Genomic DNA, 21345 nt, shown 5'->3' with positions numbered 1-21345 from the left:
ATCAAGGATCACTAAGCATTCATCTTGGAAGAGACTGGAAGCCAACCTGACTCATAAAGGGGGAATCTAGATACCCACACATTTACCATCAATACTCACCCACATACACTACTATTCATTCTCTGTATCTCAAATGTCATTTCTCTCTTCCTAGCCAATTGAATTCCTCTTCACCCAATAAAATCCTGCTCCAATTCTACCTATTCCATTTATCTTTCCATAATCTAGTTGGTTTGTGGGATCATTCCTTCTTTCAACCTCAAAATTTAGCACTTTGAATTATTTTGCATTAGTTAGTGTTACTGTAATTTATGTTGATATCATTTTCCCCACTATCCTGTTGGCATCAAGAACACAGGAACTATGGTTTATCTAATCTTTCCACTTCCCCTAGTGTCTAGCACGGTTCTCTATTACAGTCAGCATTTAATAAATGGGCTATTTTTTCACTTGGAGCCCAAAACATATAGAAGAAAGGTCAGATTCTAGGAATAATTAATGCAAAGTACAGTAATCTATGTATGTTACTGAAAATTTGCTAGTTTGTGAATCTTTAGAAGTTATCAGAGGACCAATTTTAAAAGAATATATATAAAAATTATATAAATTATATAAAAATAAAAATACAATAAATTTGACATTATATGAAAGCATAGTTCAACTTTTAAAATATTCATTTTTTTATAATTTAAATAATTCAATTTTTATTATAACCTGACTTATAGGTTGTAATTATAACCTATTTTTTAAAATTAAAACCTGAAGTGAAGTGTGACTCAAAAATTTAAAGAGTAAAAGTCCCTGCAGGACTTTCAGGTGAATGTATTAATTACACTACATTAATATTCTATTCTTCTGTTTCAACTTGGTGTGGACATAACTCCAATGGCAAGTGGCACTAAGTACAATATCAACCAAATGAAATCAGTTGGGAAAGTCTTCAAGTATAGTCCCAATGGTCAACCATATGGCTTATTTCTGAGGACTAGCATAAATTCCTAGAGGCAATGAACATTTGCTGAAGATTAGTTTCCTGGTGATAAATGTTGTTGGCTACAAAAACCCATAAAAGCAGGCAATTGGGGATTGCTATTGGTGTTATGGGAGGGAGGGAATACTCCCACCAATGAAATAAGGGATTGTTTATATAAGTCTTGAAGTAAATTAAGTATGATTTACTGTAGAACATGGTTATTGGTGTCATTGTTTTGCTCTATTTCTGAGGGAAAGAAGTACAAATTAAACATTTTTTCTCACTTATAGATCTTCCTCTAGATTCTCTGCTTGCTGACTAATATAAAGTAGTTGACAGAGCACTAGATCTGAAATCAGGAAGACCTAAATTCAAAATTAGCCTGACTTAGCTTTGTGAGCCTAGGCAAATCACTTCATCTCTGTCTGTCTCTTTATCTGTGAAAAATAATAGCACCCACCTCCCAGGATTTTTAGGAGGATTAAATGAGATGATATGTTTAAAGCACTTTCCAAACCTTAAGTAGCAATAATTAAACAAATACTATCATTATTGTGGTTGTTGTTTCCTTTGAGTCTTGGTCCCCATCTTTGGTTAGGTTATTTCATTTGACAGTGATTTTCATTAAGTACCATCCTATTCATTTTTAAGTCTCTTGATTTTGCACTTTCTTACCATTTTACTCATTTTCCATTTTATTCTATCTTTCCACATCTTCCTTTTCCATCTATGTACTGCAATTATTCCACCCCCACCTCACTGCCCAGCCTCCCATCTTAACCACTGAATTACTGGCAAATCTTTATTGCTAACATCAAAGATGTATTTGAAAGTATAAAACAACTTGAAGACAAATTAAGACATAATGACGTTGATGGGGAAATCTTATTCAGCAGTCCCAACCCTCTTCTTTCAGCCTTGCCAACTTGCAACTCTGCCTGCCCCTGTGGCTAAAGAACCATGAAGAAAAATAATACCTATTCATTGTCCCACAGGCTTTCCCTTTGAAAGAATATAATTCAAGTGAAGAACTGTCATGATAGATAGATAGACAGACAGACAGATAGATAGATAGATAGATAGATAGATAGATAGATAGATAGATAGATAGATAGAAAGAAAGACATATAGACAGAGAGGCAGATTAATTATAACCATCTCCCATATCTGATATTTATTTTGTATATTGACTACCTTGCCTAGATTGCACCCTGATAAATCCCTTTTATGGAAGACGCTATACCTACACCTTATTTGATGAATTTTCCCCAGAGCATTTAAGGCAAAGAGTCTCAGGGTACAGGAAAAGCTAGTCTCCTCCTTTAGGGGTCAGACTCGCAGTCTGAGTAAGGCAAGATCCAGAACTCTTTTTCTTTTTTTTCTTTAAAACCCTTACCCCCCACACACACACACACATGTCTTAGAATGGATACTAAGTACTGATTCCAAAGCAGAAAAGCATAAGGGCTAGGCAATTGAGGCTAAGCAACTTGCCCAGGATCACAAAGCTTGACAGTATCTGAGGCCATGATTGAACCCAAGTCTTCCTGACTCCACCCTGGCACTCTATCCACTATGCTACCTAGGTGCTTCTGGAGCTCCTTTTCTGAGCATTCCCCCCACATCCCCACTTCTCCACATCATGCCATCAACAACTCTATGAGGAATTGATCCCCTGTAGAAGATATATTATTTAATATGTCTCAGTAAGAGGATCTGAATTTAAAGAATTTGTACTTAACATCCTATTTTTCCTGCTATATCCATAGTACATTAAAATTTAAATACTCCATTGTAGGGAAGTATTTTTCCACTCTGAATATCAATGCTGTTCACCATCAGTATTTAATGAAAAGAAACTCAAATACTATAGAAAACCTTACTATGCACTAAATAAGTAAAAAAAAAAAAGATTTTAATTGCTTCACTATAGCATTTAATGTATTGCATGTCTTTCCAGGTAACTCAAAAGAAATACAATTTTCCTAATTCTAAATAAGAGATGGAAAATAGTCATCTAACCAAGGATTTAGAGCTGAAAGGGAGTTCAATGAGTCAAAGCAGCCCTATATCTTTCAGATAAAGAAAGTAAGGTCCAAGAAGATTAAAATGACTTGTCCCATTTCAAATATTTTACATATTTTGCAAATATTAGATCCAGGATTCCTAAAGCCAAATCCAGTATATTTTCATAGCACCATAATGAGTCTGTTCAGAAATTCGACCATGCCACTGAGTATATTGTAACTTGTCAAAAAAAAAACAATAATGATGTTTTGTAGGTTTCCTTACCAATCATTTGTGAAGAACAATAAGGTAATAATTAAATCATACTACTTAGTGCTGATGATGAATTTATTAAATACATTAATACATGGTTGATGGTTGTTTGATTTTTATAAACAGAATTATTTTTCATTTTATTGCTGTTATTGTTTACATTTTTGCAGCTATTGTGTATATTGTTTTCCTGGCTCTGCTCTACTCGGAAATGAGATTTCATAATATCTCTTTGGGGTGGAATGGGAGACAGGATAATTTAAGTAAAATTTTTTTTTAATTTTAAACCCTTAACTTCTGTGTATTGACTTACAGGTGGAAGATTGGTAAGGGTAGGCAATGAGGGTCAAGTGACTTGCCCAGGGTCACACAGCTGGGAAGTGTCTGAAACTGGATTTGAACCTAGGACCTCCCGTCTCTAGGCCTGGCTCTCAATCCACTGAGCTACCCAGCTGCCCCCTTTAAGTAAATTTTTTATAGAAATTTAGACTATTGAATAATCTTCTCAGTCTTACTCTTTTGAGTCATATTTTTTCTATATGCAAAATCATACCAAGTGTATGTTACAAGTATATGGAACTGTTATGTGAGTATATATTAGTATGCAGTCCTCTTTAATCTCATTTTATACCAAGCATATAGTCTTTACGAAGACCAAGTCTTCCTATAGTATCTCAAAAATATTTCCAAAAAGAGGGTTATAACAGATATAAAAGTATACCTCATAATCCAACTCCATAAACATTATTTCTTTCCAATTTCTCCTACAAAATTCCATGAAGTGACCCATTCATGTTAGTTACTCCTCTCATCAAGACATAGAAATGTACATCCTCATTAAAAAGATAATGCCCTGAAATTTTCTCAAATGCCTCAGCTCTTAATTATACCGAATTTATCTTAAAATGTAAAATTATAAATTGAACATTTAGCATTAACTTTTATTAAAATTATTGCATTTATTCAGTTTTTTCATGCTTTATAACTTAATGCAGTATTTTATATTTCAAGTGACATGTTCTTTGCAAAAACTTAGAATTGAGATTGTATCCTAAGATGTTTGAACAAACTACCATTAACATTTATATTTCTTCCTCCAAAATGCATTAAACAGTAGTTTATAATACATCTGATAGCCCTAGTCATGATGTGGTTTATAACTTTGATTTATACTGTGTATTTCCTTTATATGTATATAAGTATAATGCTTAAACCATAAAGTGTGTGCATGTATATTCAGATAGATAGATCAACCTTAATGAAAAAAAATATTTTTTCTCTTTCTTATTTATTTGAGAAATTTGAGAAATATTTCTCAAATTTTGTATTTGAACATTAAATTTTCTGTTTAAGTCTGGTCTTTTCTTTAGGAATGCTTGGAAATCAACTATTTTATTAAATGACAATATCTTCCCCTAAAAGAATATAGTTAGTTTTGATGGGTAGGTGGTTCTTGGTTATAAACCCAATTCCCTTGCCTTCCTCAATATCAAATCCTGATTCTTCAATGTGGAAGCTGACAGATCCTGCTTAATCCCAAATGAGGTTCCATAATATTTGAGTTGTTTCTCACTGCAGCAACATTTTTTTCTTGACCTGGTTGCTCTTGAACTTGGATATAAAATTCCTGGGAGTTGTCATTTGGGGATTTATTGTAGGAGGTGATATGTGGATTTTTTCCATTTCTATTTTACCCACTTTTTCAAGAATATCTGGGCAGCTCTTTTTTGATAATTTCTTGTAATGTGATATTTGGGGTTTTTATTTATCAGAACTTTCATATGGTACTGCAATTCTGAAAATTATCTCTTCTGGATCTATTTCCCAGGTCAGTTGTTTTTTTTTAATGAGATATTTCATATTTTCTTCTATTTTTGCATTCTTTTGATTTGATTTTATTGTTTTTTGATGTCTCATGAAGTTATTTGCTAATATTTGCCCAATTCTAATATTTAAGGAAAGAATTGTCTTCATAACCTTTTGATACTCCTTTTCTTTTTGGTCCTTTCTACTTTTTATGGTACGCTTTTCTTCATTGGATTTTTGTGCTTCTTTTTCCAGTTAACCAATTTTGCTGTGTAAACATTTCTTTTTTGCATTACTTTCAATTTTTTCCCATCTTTCTTCCACCTCACCTCTATTATTTGATTTTTGAATTTCTTTTTAAGTTCTTTCAGGGCTTGAGACTATTTTCCATTTTTTTTTTGAAGTTTTGCACATGGATACTTGGATCTCACAGTCCCCTACTGACTCCGTGCCTTGCTCTTTATCTCCATAGAAATTTTCTATGGTTAGATGTTTCTTTTGCTGTTTGCTCATTTTCCCAGCCATTTTTTTGTTTATGGGCTGGGAGTTCTGAAAACTGCTGATTCTGTCTCCTCTGCTGATGGATTGTAGGACTCAGCACTCTGAGCTCTTTTGTCCTGGGGCTAGGGCTTCAAAGCAGAACAGACTTGAAAGGGCCAAGCACTATGGAATTCCAGGTTTTACTTCTGGTTCCCCCTGATCTGATGAAAATTGACTCTCTCTGCCTACTTTTCAAGTTGTTTTCTACAGGAGAACCCCCTTTCTTCATCTTACTGTTGATTTTTGAGTCCTTTCATCTTGAGGCATTTTTAAAAGATTGGCTTGGAAGGACTCTCAGAGAGGTTTCAGTTTTCACTACCACTTAAGTTGCTTGGCACTAGGTCATTTCTAAGCATAGATAGATAGATAGATAGATAGATAGATAGATAGATAGATAGATAGATAGATAGATAGATAGATAGATAGATAGACAGACAGATAGATGCATATACACGCACACACATAAATAGATAGATAGATAGATAGATAGATAGATAGATAGATAGATAGATAGATAGATTACCTGGAGACAGTTGTCTCATAATTTAAGCATGCTTCTCAAAAGATTGAGTTTCTCAATCTTTTTCATTGCCAAGTAAGTTCACCTTGTTCTAAAATGTTAACATTTATCATATCTTGAATATGGACAAATTGTTGTAAGTAATTTACTACTAATAAGATATAATTAGAACAGATAGGTGACTCAGTGGATAGAGTATCTGACCTGGACTCAAGAAAACTCATCTTTCTGAGTTCAAATCTGGCCTCAAACACTTACTACTTAGATAACCCTGGACAAATCACTCTACCCTCTGTGCCTCAGTTTCCTCACCTGTAAAATAAGCTAGAAAAGGAAAAGGCAAACCATTCCAATATCTTTGCCAAGAAAACCCAAATGGGTTCATGAAAAGTTGGACACAAATGAAACAACTGAAAAACAACAAAGAAATAAATTAAGAAAGCATCCCCTTGGATAGGCTAAGCCCAGTGCCATGCCAACAAAACTACTGTATGATTGCTTTTATAAAACTAGAAAAAAAAAGAAAAAGAGGTCCATGATGTCAAGGAAAACAATGAAAAAAGTGAGAAGAAAGGGCCCAGTAGTATCAAATCACAAATTATAAAACAAGCAGTAATCATTTAATAGTTTAATATAAAGAATTTGATCAGGGGAAAATGTCAGGTATATAACATACTATACCATAATAATCAAATGATGTAGCCTTGTGTCAGATGAACCCAAAGACCATTGTCCCTATGCTAAGGATTTCCAGATCTATTTATCTAGCCCTAATCTCTGTGGAGGAATAATAAGAACCATGCTATGGTTTCATGTACTGCTGTGACAACTACTTGCTGTCCTTGGATACAAAACCTGCAGTTTTGTCTAAAAGGACTGCTTTCATAACTGAAAACATATTTGGTCTCATTTACTTGTCTCCTACCCTTGAAAAGGGAATTATTTTTTCATTCTGGTAATAAATAATGGCCCTTGCATTCCAAATACTTTTCCTCCCTTGATTGATCCTCCTCTTTTGTTACTCATCCCTCAATTCTTTCCTTTTATATCCTAAATTGCCACAGAATGCTGTTGAATGGCTATGAACTCTAAGTGGGCCTAAAAGTTTATAGCAACCAAACCTATATCCCAGGAATTTAAATTTGCTATCTGCAAGAGCAGATTTATTGGCATACTAATGAAGCTCTTTACTTACAAATTGGTTTCCCACCAGTGACCCAAAGTCATAGAACCCCACTAAAGAGTATGCCACTCCCAAGGGGTTGAAAGACTAGTATCTCTCTTCAGACTACAAGTCATATTTTTAATTTCCTATTAGACATCTTGAATTCAAATTCATGTCCAATATTGAACTCTTCATCTTTTTCCTTAAAGCCCTCTTCTCTTTCTAATTTTGCTATTTTTTTCAAAATCACCATCATTCTCCCAGTCACTCAGACTCACAACTTAAATGTCATCCTCAACTCTTTACTCTCTCTCTCTCATTCTCTATATTCAATCTATTACCAAGGATTGTTGATTTTAATTTGATAGATTCTCTCCTGTATTTCCCCTTCTCTCCTCTGACACAGGCCACTATTCTGGTACAGACCCCCAGTTCTCTTGGCCAGAAATCTTCCCCCTCTGTAGTCTGTCCTCTTCTCCACAGTCAAATCGATTTTCCTAAAGTAGACATCTTACCATATTAACCTACTATTCAATGAGCTCTGGTGGCTTCCTATTATCTCCAAAATCAAATACAAATTCTTGTTTGAAATTCAAAGCCCTTCATGACCTAGCCCCCTCCTACCTTTTCAGTCTTCTTATACCTTAATTCCCATCAAGTGCTCCGCAATCTAATAACATTATCTTCCTTCTTGTTTCTCTTGCAAGATACTTCATCTCCCAATTTCTTACATTTTCTCTAGGTCCCTCCTCCCCAGGTTCCCCTACAATTTTCTTCCTCTTCACATCTGTCTCCTGCCTTCCCTGGGTTACTTTAAGTCCCACCTCAAAATCCTACCTTCTTCAAAAAGTCTTTTTTGGTCCCTTAATTAATGCCTTCCCTACACTATTTTCAATTTAACCCATATTCATCTCATTTATATATAGTTGTTTGCATATTGTCTCCTCTATTTGGACTGTGTTCTTTGACTTTCTTTGTATCCTCAGAGCTTAGCAAATACCTGGAATGTTCTTGGTACTTAATACATGATTACTGACTAATTAACTCATCTCAGGTACTGGGGTAAGGACTCACTACTTTTTTTCTAATTGCAAGAAAAAGTAAAAAGTAGTCCATCAGAAATTTTATTTAGACCAACATTTCAGACCCTATGCCAAGATAATTTCCAAATGGATATGACTTAGATCACATAACAACTAAATAAAAGAACAAAGAAGAAATTATCTTCCCAATCTTTGGATAGAGGAAGAGTTCCTGAACAAAGAGTTGACAGGATCACAGAAAATAAAATGGATAAATTTAGTAGCATAATTTTGACAAGTTCCTTCACAGACACACAAAACTAATTCATCTAAGAATAGAAAAAAAGTTACCTAGGAAAATTTTATTTTCAAAAAGTTTTTCTGATAAAGGTCTCATTTAAGATATATAAGAAATGGTTTCAAATGTATAAGAAAAAAGCCATGCTCAATTAACACATATTCAAAGAATATGAACAGGTATTTCCTTAATTAAGAAATTCAAGTTATCAGTAGCCATAAGTAAAAAATATTCCAATTCATTAATAGAGCCATTATATAAAAACAACTGAGTCCTCATTCCTTGACAAAGTGGATGAAAAAAGAAAATGAAAAATGTTTTGAGGGGCTGCAGAAAAATAGACACATTAATGCACTATTGGTAGAGCTGCTAACTGGTCTAACTCTGGAAAGTAATTTAAACAATACTTTTTATCCAGAGGTACCTCTAAAGGCCCATACCCCAACTAAACAGGAGAAAAAAGGGGAAAGTCATGTACAAAAATTATTTATAACATGCTTTTTATAATGGCAAAGAACTGAAAATTAAGGAAATTGATCAATTGGCAAAAGGTTGAACATATCATGGTACATAAATGTAATAGAATACTGTTTTCCCACAAACTATAACAAGAAAGACAACTTCAGAAAAACTAGATTTGTATGAACTGATGCAAAGTGAGGGAAGGTAAAGAATAATTTAAGCAATATCAACAACGCTGTTAAAGCCAAACAACTCTGAAAGACTTGAGAAATCTGATCAACGTGATGACCAACCACAATTCCTAAGAACTCATGATGAAGCATGCTCCTACCTCCTGTCTGAGAGGTGATGGGCTCAAGACAATTCATTTTTTTTTTTAATTTTAAACCCTTAACTTCTGTGTATTGACTTATAGGTGGAAGAGTGGTAAGGGTAGGCAATGGGGGTCAAGTGACTTGCCCAGGGTCACACAGCTGGGAAGTGTCTGAGGCCGGATTTGAACCTAGGACCTCCCGTCTCTAGGCCTGGCTCTCAATCCATTGAGCTACCCAGCTGCCCCGATAATTCATTTTTTATGAAATGAGATATTCATTTTTAGTACTTGGCCAATAGGAAATTTTCAGCATGAACTGTGCTTATTTGTTAAAAGGATTTTCTTTTGCTTATTTCAATACAGGGAAGGAACTAAGAGGAAGAAAAAATAAATGCTTGTTAATTGAAAAAAGGGCTCTAAATTTGTTAAAGACAGCATACACTATTGAGTTAACTGATTTTCAGTTTTATCTATGTTGGTTAGGCATTATGTTATCTTAAAGCATAATCTACTAGAACCAAGCTTTTTGTGTGTGTATGTGTGTGTGTGTGTGTGTGATATTTTCTCGTTGATTGAGCCAATATAATGCTATTAAAATTAGCTCTAAATTCATTCATTAAAAATTATTAATTACCTACTGTATATATAGCACTATGCCAGGCAGTAGAGAGTATTAAAAGTTTAAATATGAAACAATCTCTAACCTTGTGGAGATCAGAGTGCTTCCTATATAACTAGTCTATAAACACAGGCACTTGTTACTCCCAAGAGATAGTACAGGCTAAAAAGAATAGATAAATTTATAAATGATAGCTCAATAATAGGTTACTAAGGAAACCACTGAATGTTCAGAAGCCATCCTTAATTTTTTGAGGTTAAATTCATGAATGAAAGCCTGGACCTACCATAAAACATCCCTTGGAACCATTAACAGAAAGAGAATCATGAGCCCAGTAGACTATCAAATGATATAAACTAGAGCATTTCTTATGCCTTGTTCTTCATCCTTCACTTTCTTTATTTTAGATGCACCCAAGAGAAAACAACAAAGGTATATTTTATTTAGTAGGCTTTCAAAAGAGTATATCTAAAGTTCTTCAAAGCAGACTAATTAGCAAACTTGATAACCCCAAGGATAGAATGGCAAAGTCCACATACATATTCAAAATAAGTCTAAAAACTAATGATCAAAGAATGAATATTAACAATATGGTTTCCTGTAGTTGAAACATTTTGTTTATTCCAAGTTCAGAAGACCACTAACAAGAAAAAAAAATTTTTTCAAATTGATCCAAGCTGAGAGGACTTTCATTTTCCTAAAGCATTGAATGTTTAAAATTAAGAAAATTAATGTATACAAAAAAGCAAATCATTCTAACCTGAATCACATAAAAACATTGATAGCCTCTGAATTACCTGATATTCATGAAGAATTAATCTGGGATCTCTATTATGGTAATGTAGCATTGGCTAATTAGTGTATTATCTTTGGTGACCAACTTATGAACAGGAAAAGGAAAAAAATCAATCCACTTCCAACTAATGGTCGCATGATCTTGTAATATAATGACTCAACAAGTGTTACCAGTTCTCAAAGTAGTCATCTTTTTTTAAATTCAGTAGCTTATATAAAAATTGATAAAGTCACATTTTAAGGCAAAACAACAAATTGGCTTCTTATTGACCCTTCCTATTCTTCATATGATTACTAGTTCTCCAAGGCCAACATGTGATCTCTCATCTGTTCCTATTGACTGTCCCTCATTCCTTGCCTTCCCACTTTTCTAATATCTGTAATTCAGAGTCCTTATCATTCTGCCAGACTCACCTCAAATATGACTCATTCCAAGAAGCTATCCTTAATACTCCTGAAAGAATCCTTTCCTTGTAAAATTTCCCCATAATACATTGGGTCTTTCCTTGACCCCCATTACAATTTACTTTGTATTATACATATTTATTAACAGTAAGAGCAGCTAGGTGGCACAGTAGATAGAGAATCAGGCCTAGAGTCAGGAAGACTCATCTTCCTGAGTTCAAATCTGGCCTCAGACAATTACTGTCTGTGACCCTTTACAAGTCACTTAATCCTGTTTGCCTCATTTCCTCATCTGCAAAATAATCAAGAAAAGGAAAAGACAAATCATTCTAGTATCTTTGCCAAGAAAACCCCAGATGAAGTCACAAAGAATCTGAAATGACTGAACACCAATGACAAGCATCATTGTACTCTAGTAGTACACAAACTTCTCAGCTTCAGGAAATGCCATATTAAGATTTGTGTAACTTTACAGTAAATGCCAAAGAGTACCTAGAATAACAGGTGCTTAATTAAACTGAATTAAATTATAAACAACAATAAAAGAGGACCCAATATCTAAATTGTCTCTACAAACATTTTTTGGAGTATATAATATGGCCCTACTTTTTTATTATCTATTATTAATTGCATCCTCTTACATATGCTAAGCACAACATCCATAAGAATTCTTTTATTATTTTTCTCTTTCTCACACCTCATACTGTTTTTATTTATTTCACCATCGTATTAATCCCCCTATATTAAGAGTCTATATTTTCCAAACATTATGTTTTATCATTTCAAAAATAATATTTTCTAAATAATATCACTTTCTAAACCTTCCTATGCTACAGCTAAAGAGATTATCATTCTCCTATGTCAGATGAGCAAAACTCAAACTCACATTAAACTGATTTTTTTAAGATTACCAGCTTTATCGTTTATCTTTTTTCCTCAGCATATTTCTGTAGCTTCCAAGTCTACTTGTTACACATAGAATAGTTTTTGTTCAGTAAATTTTGGGTTATCCTTCATCATCTTGTCCCAAAAGAACTACTTATCCACAGATATTCTTAGCAAATCACATGATTTTTGGTTTTGTTTGAGAAAAATTTCCCAGGGAAAGAAAACTTGCTGATTCCTTAATCCAGAGAATGAACTGTTTGCAGAGAGATGCCTGAAGAACCTATGTTCAATCAAGAGATCCAGAATGAACTTTGGGTTGCAATTGATTGAACTGATGGGTTTGTTGCATCAAGCGATCCAGAATGAACTTTGGGTACTAATGAATGGACTGATGGGTTTTGAACAGCTACTTTAATTGTACATGATGTGCCGATTGGGGACTGCCCCCAATTGGTTTCTTGTCAACGCGCTTAGCAAAACATTGGTTTTGCTTTCTCTCTTTTCCATTTCCCTCTTATCTCTAACTATCGTAGTTAGAAGGACCTTGTGGTAGAAGATGTTTGTGTAACATGATCACTTGGGGTGACTAGGCACCCAATATGATCATCAGGGGGGATTGTGTAAATAGAATTAGCTCCAGCCCATTAATAGTCAAAAATCTACTCAACCTAGGCATGCTAATGATGTCACTCTCACCTCCCTTAGTGGGGAGGGGAAACGAGTTACCCACATGTGACAATAAGTAACAAATCAAGAATAAGGGACTGCCCTTTGGGCAGTCCAAATCAATGTAGAAACTGCCATTTGTCCATTTGAATTAGAGGTGGACCACAGGAAGTGATGAAAGACACAATCTCTTTAAGTAAGTGAGTGAACTTCCTGTGGGGGCAGTTGCTGTCTCGAACTGGAAGAAGAAGCATCTCCTGAGACCACAGACAGATTACGCTCTATATTGTCACGTGGGTAAGTTAGGCTGACTTCCTTGGCCTAGCTGGGCCAATTCTAAACTCTGCCTATCTGGCTGTTGGGCCTTGTGGCTTACAGCTTCATTTATTAAGCTTTGTAACCTTCCTCTCTCTCCATCCAGGCCTTTGGCCTGGACTAGCCTCTCCTTTTTCTCTTTATTCCTACTTTTACCTACCAATTGTAAATAAACTCTTCAACCCGATGCTGACTTGGGTCTGATTTAATTACGGAATCAACCTAAATTGTTGATTCCTGGCGGCCACATATTTTTAATATATATCTATAAATACCTAAATTTTCCCTCTTACACTACTTACTCCCAATGTTTTTTATCTTTCTTATAAAATGTTATTTGTCGTGTGAATTAACTCTCTGGGAGAGAAGGGGATTGAGTAGTGGGGGGAATTTTGGTTACATAAGCACAAAAAATCAATACAACATATATTTTGAAGTTAAATAATGTAATGCTGAAAGCAAAAAAGGATAATAATAGCACCTATATCCCATATAGGTAAGAATATGTAAGGATAAAATGGGATAACATTTCTATAGCAACACAGTATCTGGCAGGCAGTAGATGCTTAATAAACATTAGTTCCCTTCCCCTCCTTGTCCAGGTGACCCTCTAAATAAAATTTCTCTTTGATTTATGGGCCAATATAATCCTGATCACTTTCAAGTACTTTGTAAATCTTATAAAGACTAATCATTTTAATTATATATATTTTACCAAAAAAAAGATTCTATTCAATCAAAAGACATAGAATTTCAAGCAAGATTAGGAAAAAGCTAATAAGCACTTAATAATAGAGATGAAGATGAAAGTACTTTGCACACAAGTTAATTTATTCTTAATACAGGATTACTAGGGAAAAATATAAGATTACTAGCTCTGTTAATGGAAGGGAAAATAGCCAAAAAGTTTCAAAAGCATTAATGAATGTAATCACATCTGCATGGTCTACTGAAACAAAGAAAATCCTATAGGGAAATTAAGTTAGTAATAATATCATTATGAACACATTTTAATAATAGGTTTTATCTACACTGAATCATTTATATGTTATTAGCTATGATTATTGGTTGTTTCTTCTTTGCTAATTCTGGCAGGTGGAAATTTTATTTATTAAGCAAAAAAGTGAAGACATTCTGAATTTTTTAGTGATTTTTAAAAGATTTACCTGTACATGAAAGGGGCTTAGTAGATAGAGTGCTAGTGTCAGGAAAACTTGAATTCAAATCCAGCCTTAGACATTTACTAGCTGGGCGACCCTGGGCAAGTCAATTAAATTCTGTTTTCCTTAATCCATTTGTAAATGGAAATGGAAATGGTAGACTACTCAGTATCTTTGCCAAGGAAATCCCATGGAAAGTTTGGTCTATGCAGTGAAGAAGAGTTGAGCATGACTGAACAACTGAATAATATATGTGTATGTGTGTGTGTGTGTGTGTGTGTGTGTGTGTGTATACAATGGACAACATTAGAATCATAGAATTGAAAGAGATCTTAAGTATCATCTCTTGTAAACTTCTATCCACAAATATGCCTAAACACTTACCATTTTAAATAGAATTAGAAAATGTTTTAAAAAATCATTAAAGGTAGGAACAAAAATGTCCAGCATTCAAATATAACTTCCCTCTCTCTGGATAAAAAAGAAAAACCTTGTATTGTCTTTAATAGGAAAACAATCCAGTTTTTGAAGAAGGTATTAAAGGAAAGAAAAGAAAAGAAATCCCCTTAAGTGCCTCTTTCCCAGTTGCAACATCCCTTAACCAAAATGAAACAAAATATGCCAGGTTTAATTACAATAATTAAAACTTCTCCTTTATTTTACAGACCACTAGATGGTTCCATAAAGAGTGATGGCCCTCTGGTCAAAAAGACCTGTATTCAAATTTGGCCTTTGACACTTAATAAGTGAGTAACAAGCAAGTCACAACCACTGACTGCCTCAGTTTCCATATATATGAAAAGTGAGGAAAATAATAGCACCTACTTCCTAGGCATGCGAGGATAAAATGAGATATTATTTGTAAAGTTCTTTGCAAACCTTAATATGGCATTATGCATATAGTTGGGCAGTTGGGTGTCACAGGGGATAGAGTGCTGAACCTGAAGAGAGGAAGACTCATCTTCCTGAGTTCCAATCTGTCCTCAGACATTTACCTGTGACCCTGAGCAAGTCACTTCACCCTCTTTGCTTCAATTTCTTCATTTGTAAAATGAGATGAAGAAGGAAATGACAAACCATGCCAGTGTCTTTGCCAAGAAAATCCCAATGGGTCATGAAGAGTCGGACATGACTGGAAAATGACTTAACCAATACACATACTAGCTAGTATTATTTTGTTGCATGACTTCTGAACATTTCTATACTTAAGAACAAATTAGCTTAGTGTTGGAAGTGAGCTTAAAGTTAATTTAATTTAGGCCTCTCCAATTAGAACTTCACTTTACAAAAAAGGGAGAAAGAAGAAATTCAAATTAGTAAAATATAAAAACCAACTCATTAACAAAAAGTAAATGAAGGAATTGGTAGAGAACTGAAACTAATATCTAGCATATGCAAAGTGCTTTCAAGTTTACCAAACACTTAACAAATATTATCTCACTTGATTGTGACAACCACCAGAGTTATGGGCTATTTTGTCCCCATTTTACTGATTTGGAAACCATGGCCGACAGATGTTAAGTTCTTAGAGTCATCTTAGCTAACATGTAGCTGGCACTTGATTCAAACTCATTCTTCCTTACTCCAAACTCAATACAGCTATCTAGCTGCCTAAAATGAGTGTTTTATATAGTCTTTGGATTCTATTTCATCTAGAATAGAGATAATTGAAAATTGGACATCCTGAGTTTCCAACATATGGAGATAGCTTACCTCATCCACATTTTCAAAGGCATTGATGATGTCATAAGGTAAACAAGACAGAAGATCTATCACAAACCAAGTTTTCAGATAGTTCATCCTTATGAGCTTGGGGTCAGAAATGACCTCTCCACCAGGACCAACAAAAGTCGTGTGGAAATTTAAAACAATGTCTACAAGAAAAATAACATCCACCACACTGTCCAGCACCAGCCAGGCTATGTTGTTCTGTTTTGTTTTGAAGGAAACGTTGTAAGGAACCATAATGGCGGTGTAGAAAGTAAGAATTAAAATCACCCAATCCCAGGTTGTTTTAAAAGCACAATAGTGTAAAATAATGTGTGGTGGAGTCTTTGGAGCTTCTTGTTTGTACTGAGGAAGAATATCTGATCCCAGCTGAAGAACCTAAAAGAGAGAAAATATATTATCCATATTTGTTGAAGTTAATTTAGGTGAAATGACTGTGGCTGATGATTGTTGATGGTTTCATAGATCAAAGGTTCCCAAATATTTTGGTTTCAGGACACATTTTTACACTCTAAAAATTTATCAAGGACTCCAGAGGGCTTTTGTTTATATATATTATGGATATTGATATTTTCTGTTAGAAATTAAAACATCACTTAAAAAATATTCATATATCAATTTATTTTAAAATAATATTAATAAATTCCTAATAAGTTGACATAACATTTTATGAAAAATAATAACAAATATAAATTGTTTCAATAATAAATGGCATTTTATATCATCATGAAAATTTATTTAATGTTTGATATAATCAGCAGCTATATTTTTCTACCAGTTTCTGTATTCAGTGAGTTGTGATATATTGTTTTAGCTGAAGTATAAAAGGAAATCTAGCCTCATATAGATATATAGACCCAAAAGGGAGGTACATTATTACAAAAATAGTTTTAAACTTGTAGGCCCCTTGAAAAGGTCTTGGGAATACTTTAAAAACCACTGATGATCTACTATTTTAGAGCTTCTCAATTGGTACGATATCTTTGATTCATTTCACATAGAGAGCTCACTTGACTTTTTGGCTATATTCTTGAAAGCATTAGCTCTTTTCTTTCATTAGATTTTGTTTGCATCATGGACAAAATAATCTTTTTAAAATCCTATAAGTATTGCCTTATAAATATTTATACTCATAGAGATAATATTCCTGTTCTTACAAGATCTAAAATTCGTGATTCCATACCACTGAAATTTAAGGTGACATGTCTCTCTCAGACCAGTTCAAAGGTTAAAAACCAAAGGCAGAAATAGACTCACATGGACAATTAAAGAACTGTCAACAAGGAGATTCTAGTCCTTAAGATTAACAACTGGCTCAGAAATTTGAACACATATGTCTTTAAATACAATGTATGTATTCATCTTTCAGAGTGAAGGAACAGATTAACAACTTCACAACACATCCAATAACGTTAGCTGGCTAAAACATGCCATAGAACGACTATTCAAGTATATTTTAAAATGCAACTGGCTTGTACCCACTTGGGAGTATCACAGCAATTCATCTAATCCACTTCAAGAATTATTTCCTCACACTAATATAACTATAAAATATCATAGAGGTGTTTTTATGTTACAGCTTTTGAAAAATGGTTTCACATCTGAAATTTACATTATTCTGTTATCTCTTATGTTTGGATATGCCAACAACACACACTTCCCTAACTCCAACAGCTCTAGAGAATTGATGTTTTCCTGGATGTCACTTCAAATGGGGAAAGAATGTTAACAGATTTAAGAACCAATACTTTATGTGAAAAATGCATCATAATGACAGAAACATCCAAATGCATTAAATGTTGTGAGTAGTTTTTAACCCTGAACTCTGCACAAAGGCTCCAAGGCTTAAAGTGATCAGTAATGATATTTTTAATTAAGCAAAATCAAGTATTTATCAAGTGCCCTCTATGTGCTCCCTACTGTTTCTTTAAGTTAAAATTTTAAAATAGAGAACATCTTTTTATAACAGATGATAGCAAAAGAAATGTGGAAAACGCGAGTTTTTCCTGCCTCATTTCTCCTTGCTCAAAGGAAATTTCCCACCTGAGCATGTATAATTCATAGTAGAACTGATTTGCTATTTCAAGAGCAGTAGGGGATAAAAGTAATTTCTTGTCAAGGAAACATACTCTTCTGGCAGGGGGAAAAAACGTTAGCATATTAGCCATATTTGGAAAAGAGTGCCTTTTGAAGACAGCCTCTCCTCCTTCCTAGGTTAGGAGAGCAAAGTAGTAGTATGAAAAACTTACTTCAGCTAATCTTGAGTGTTTGTGGACCACTTCTGTTTTGTTCATTGGAGTGAGCTGCTGCAAAACACTTCGGCTATTTGTCAAAGCCCGGGTCAATCGGGCAAACTTTGTCCAACCTTTAAAAGGGGAGGAAATAAAGTCTCAGTGCCTCACATAACAGTAATTACACATTTATTCTTGGTTCTCAGTGACCATAAATCATCAAATCTGACTCCAAGACTACTTAAAAATGTAAACAAATTCTATTGATGAATACTTACAAGGTCTAACTATAATGTAAGGAAAGGCAGTGAATTGCATTTGGATTTAGATGACCTGGATTATATCTTGGCTCTGTTACTTACCTGTGTGGCCATAAGGAAGTCCCTTCATCTCTCTGGGTCTCACTTTCCTTATCTGAAAAATGAGGGGATTTGACTAAATGATCTCTAAGATTCCTGCTCTATTCTTTGAAGAGTTTGTAAAACATATAAATGAGGTAAGGGAAAATGGGTTAATTTAAGAAAAAATCTTCTAAAACTCACTGTTATACTTTTTAATTTCATTATTATGGTTGTCATCTTTTCAGATGAGATAAAAAGAATGCTACTCTTACTTTTAAATTTATTACCACTTTCTCCACCTTCACCTTAATGTAAAATCATGTCAAACTAAATTTTTCCTAGTATTCTTCTTCTTTATCAATTCTCTCTATATTCACTCTTTTAAATTTAGATTTCTTTGTCTCATTCAGTAATTGGCAAGCTAGTTTGCCCACACTTGACTAGCAAGTTGTCTCATTCTGTTACCTTACTTTAGGTATACTATAGTAGAAAGTGGAATCCATTATCTTTAGATCATTAGGTCTCCATGTTTTCAAATCTCTAAGTATCACATGAAATATCTATGTGCCATAACAAGGAAAATTTAAGAAATGTATTATTTTTAAATATGATTTTTTCTAAATGATTATATGAGCTATTCTATATAAATGTGTGTGAACATAAAATAGATTTGTGCACATAAATGCACATATGCATAGTAGCATTGTAACAAAATTAGTTGATATGTGGAGAATTTTAAGGTATGTGGCTACACTTATCTGAATTGATCTTCACAACAATTCTGTTCATCTATGGAAAAATTTTAATAATTGCTGTTATTTATATTGTAGTTTATATTCATTAGTTAATTTGAACCTCACAATAGTTCTCTGAGATAAATGCTAAATTGCCTCATATTTATCTTATACATGTATTTTATATTTTTACATATACATATTGTCTCCTCCGATGATTCTTAAGTTCCTTGAGAACAGATACTCTTTTATTTTTGTCTTTATGCAATCTAGTGCTTAGCACAGAGTCTGAAACAAAATAGGATCTTAATAAATGCTTATAGATAGCTAGGCAGCACACTGGAAAGAATGTTAGACTTAGAATCTAGAAAATCTGAGTTCAAATTCTCCCTGGTACACTTACTTGCATGACTCTGAACAAATCACCTCTATCAGCTTTATCTATAAAATGTGGATAATGGCAGCATTTACCTCACAGGACTGTTATGAGGATGAAATAAGTTAACATATGTAGAGTACTTGAAAAAACTCAAAGCACTATATAAATTCTGGTTATTGCTGTTTGGTTGACTCCTAAATCCAACGGTATTTCATTTTTTGAAACTAATAATCATGCTGCACAGAGAAATGTGTGACAAAATTTATATTTATTTCTATGAATATGAGGAGACTTAGTTAAATAAAGATCACTTCATCATTTTACCAAGTATAATCTCTAGTTCTATTAAAAATTGTTAATATGAGAATAAAGACTGATAACATCGGGTAAAGCTCTATGAGTGTGAGTATGTATACATGTATCTATGTGTGTGTGTGTGTGTGTTTTGAAAAAAAGAAAGACAGAGAGACAGAGACAGAAATAGATAGTGGAAAAGCATCTCTACTGGAAAAGACAAATTTTCTCTTCTACTTCCCTGGTTAATTCCTACATAGAAAAGGGTTGAATATGAAGGTTGCCCCTTCATATTTCATAGAGACAGTATAACTAGTCTGGGCACATCCTTCCCTATAACCTCATGTTCATGATTTCTTGTCCTCCCAAGGCTGGATACAACATAGTTGTAAGTACAAGGAACAGAGAGCCCAAGGATAAAAATAGTGATTATACCCCTATCAGGCAAAACACTTTTCAGCAAGAGTTTACTTTTCACACCAGGAAGCCTACTGATTCTTTAAGAAAAATCTCCCCAAGTGAAATGTTTTTTAAAAAAATTATTTTATTCACTTTCTTTATCTTGTGGCATGATACAGTTTTGGGGGGAAGTTGTTTGTGTTTGATTATCTAAAAAAATCATGACTTACATGTCTCTTCTCAAAGAAAAATAACTCAGGTTACTCATAACAGAGTGTGTGGCACATAGTAGATTCTTGCTAAGTGTTTATTGACTAATAAAAATAAAATCTATTTCTGCAAATAGTTCAAATAAAACACCTTTTCTAATTATGAAATCTAGCCTCTTACTGTGTAAACATACAATTTTTATTCATGTCAGTAGGAGTGCCATGAGCATAAGAAAAGCTGACAGACAAATGTATTTGACACTTGGGAATGAAAGGTAGATTAAGAAAAACGTAAGCAATTATGTAACCAAACAAAAATAATTAACTATTTGATTCCTCAAAATTTCATCCTTAAAGCCCAGGCCCAATAATATATTTTATTATATTGATTTAGAGAGAAAGTTTCATAAATGTTAAGTTTAGTCTTACCTCTGTTCAATTCACCCTATACACAATTATCCAATTGATTCTCTTAAAGCAGATCTAACCCTGTCACTCATCTTTTTCTGAAATCTCTAGTGGTTCCTTATCACCTCTAACTAAATATTAAGTCATCAAACTGAGACTGAAAGCCTCCACTAATATGGATCCCTTTCTGACCTTATTTCATATAATTTTCCTTCATGCACTCTCCTTTCCAGTCAGCAGAGTACAATGAAAAGTAGACAAGATTAGTAGTCAAAAGTTGTTTGTTCAGTCATTTTTTTTTCAGTCTTGTCTGATTCTTCGTGTTGCTGTTTGAGGTTTTCTTTGGATTGGTTTGTTATTTCCTTCTCCAGCTCATTTAACTAATGAGAAAACTG

General features: G+C 33.7%; 1 protein-coding gene across 1 annotated transcript in view; it reads right to left on the bottom strand.

The window, feature by feature from the left end:
• Positions 1-21345, bottom strand: part of KCNH5 (potassium voltage-gated channel subfamily H member 5) — a 520057-nt gene that overhangs the window by 381455 nt on the left and 117257 nt on the right. The window contains exons 5-6 of the mRNA XM_044662009.1: positions 18205-18320; positions 15941-16333 (exon numbers count right to left, since the gene is read on the bottom strand). Coding sequence (XP_044517944.1) covers positions 15941-16333; positions 18205-18320 — 509 coding nt within the window. The remainder of the gene's footprint in view (positions 1-15940; positions 16334-18204; positions 18321-21345) is intronic.

The sequence above is a fragment of the Gracilinanus agilis genome, chromosome 2 (genome assembly GCF_016433145.1).
Source record: "Gracilinanus agilis isolate LMUSP501 chromosome 2, AgileGrace, whole genome shotgun sequence".
NCBI lineage: Eukaryota > Metazoa > Chordata > Mammalia > Didelphimorphia > Didelphidae > Gracilinanus > Gracilinanus agilis.
The sequence above is the reverse complement of the archived record's forward strand: the minus strand, read 5'-3'. Positions and strand labels throughout refer to the sequence as shown.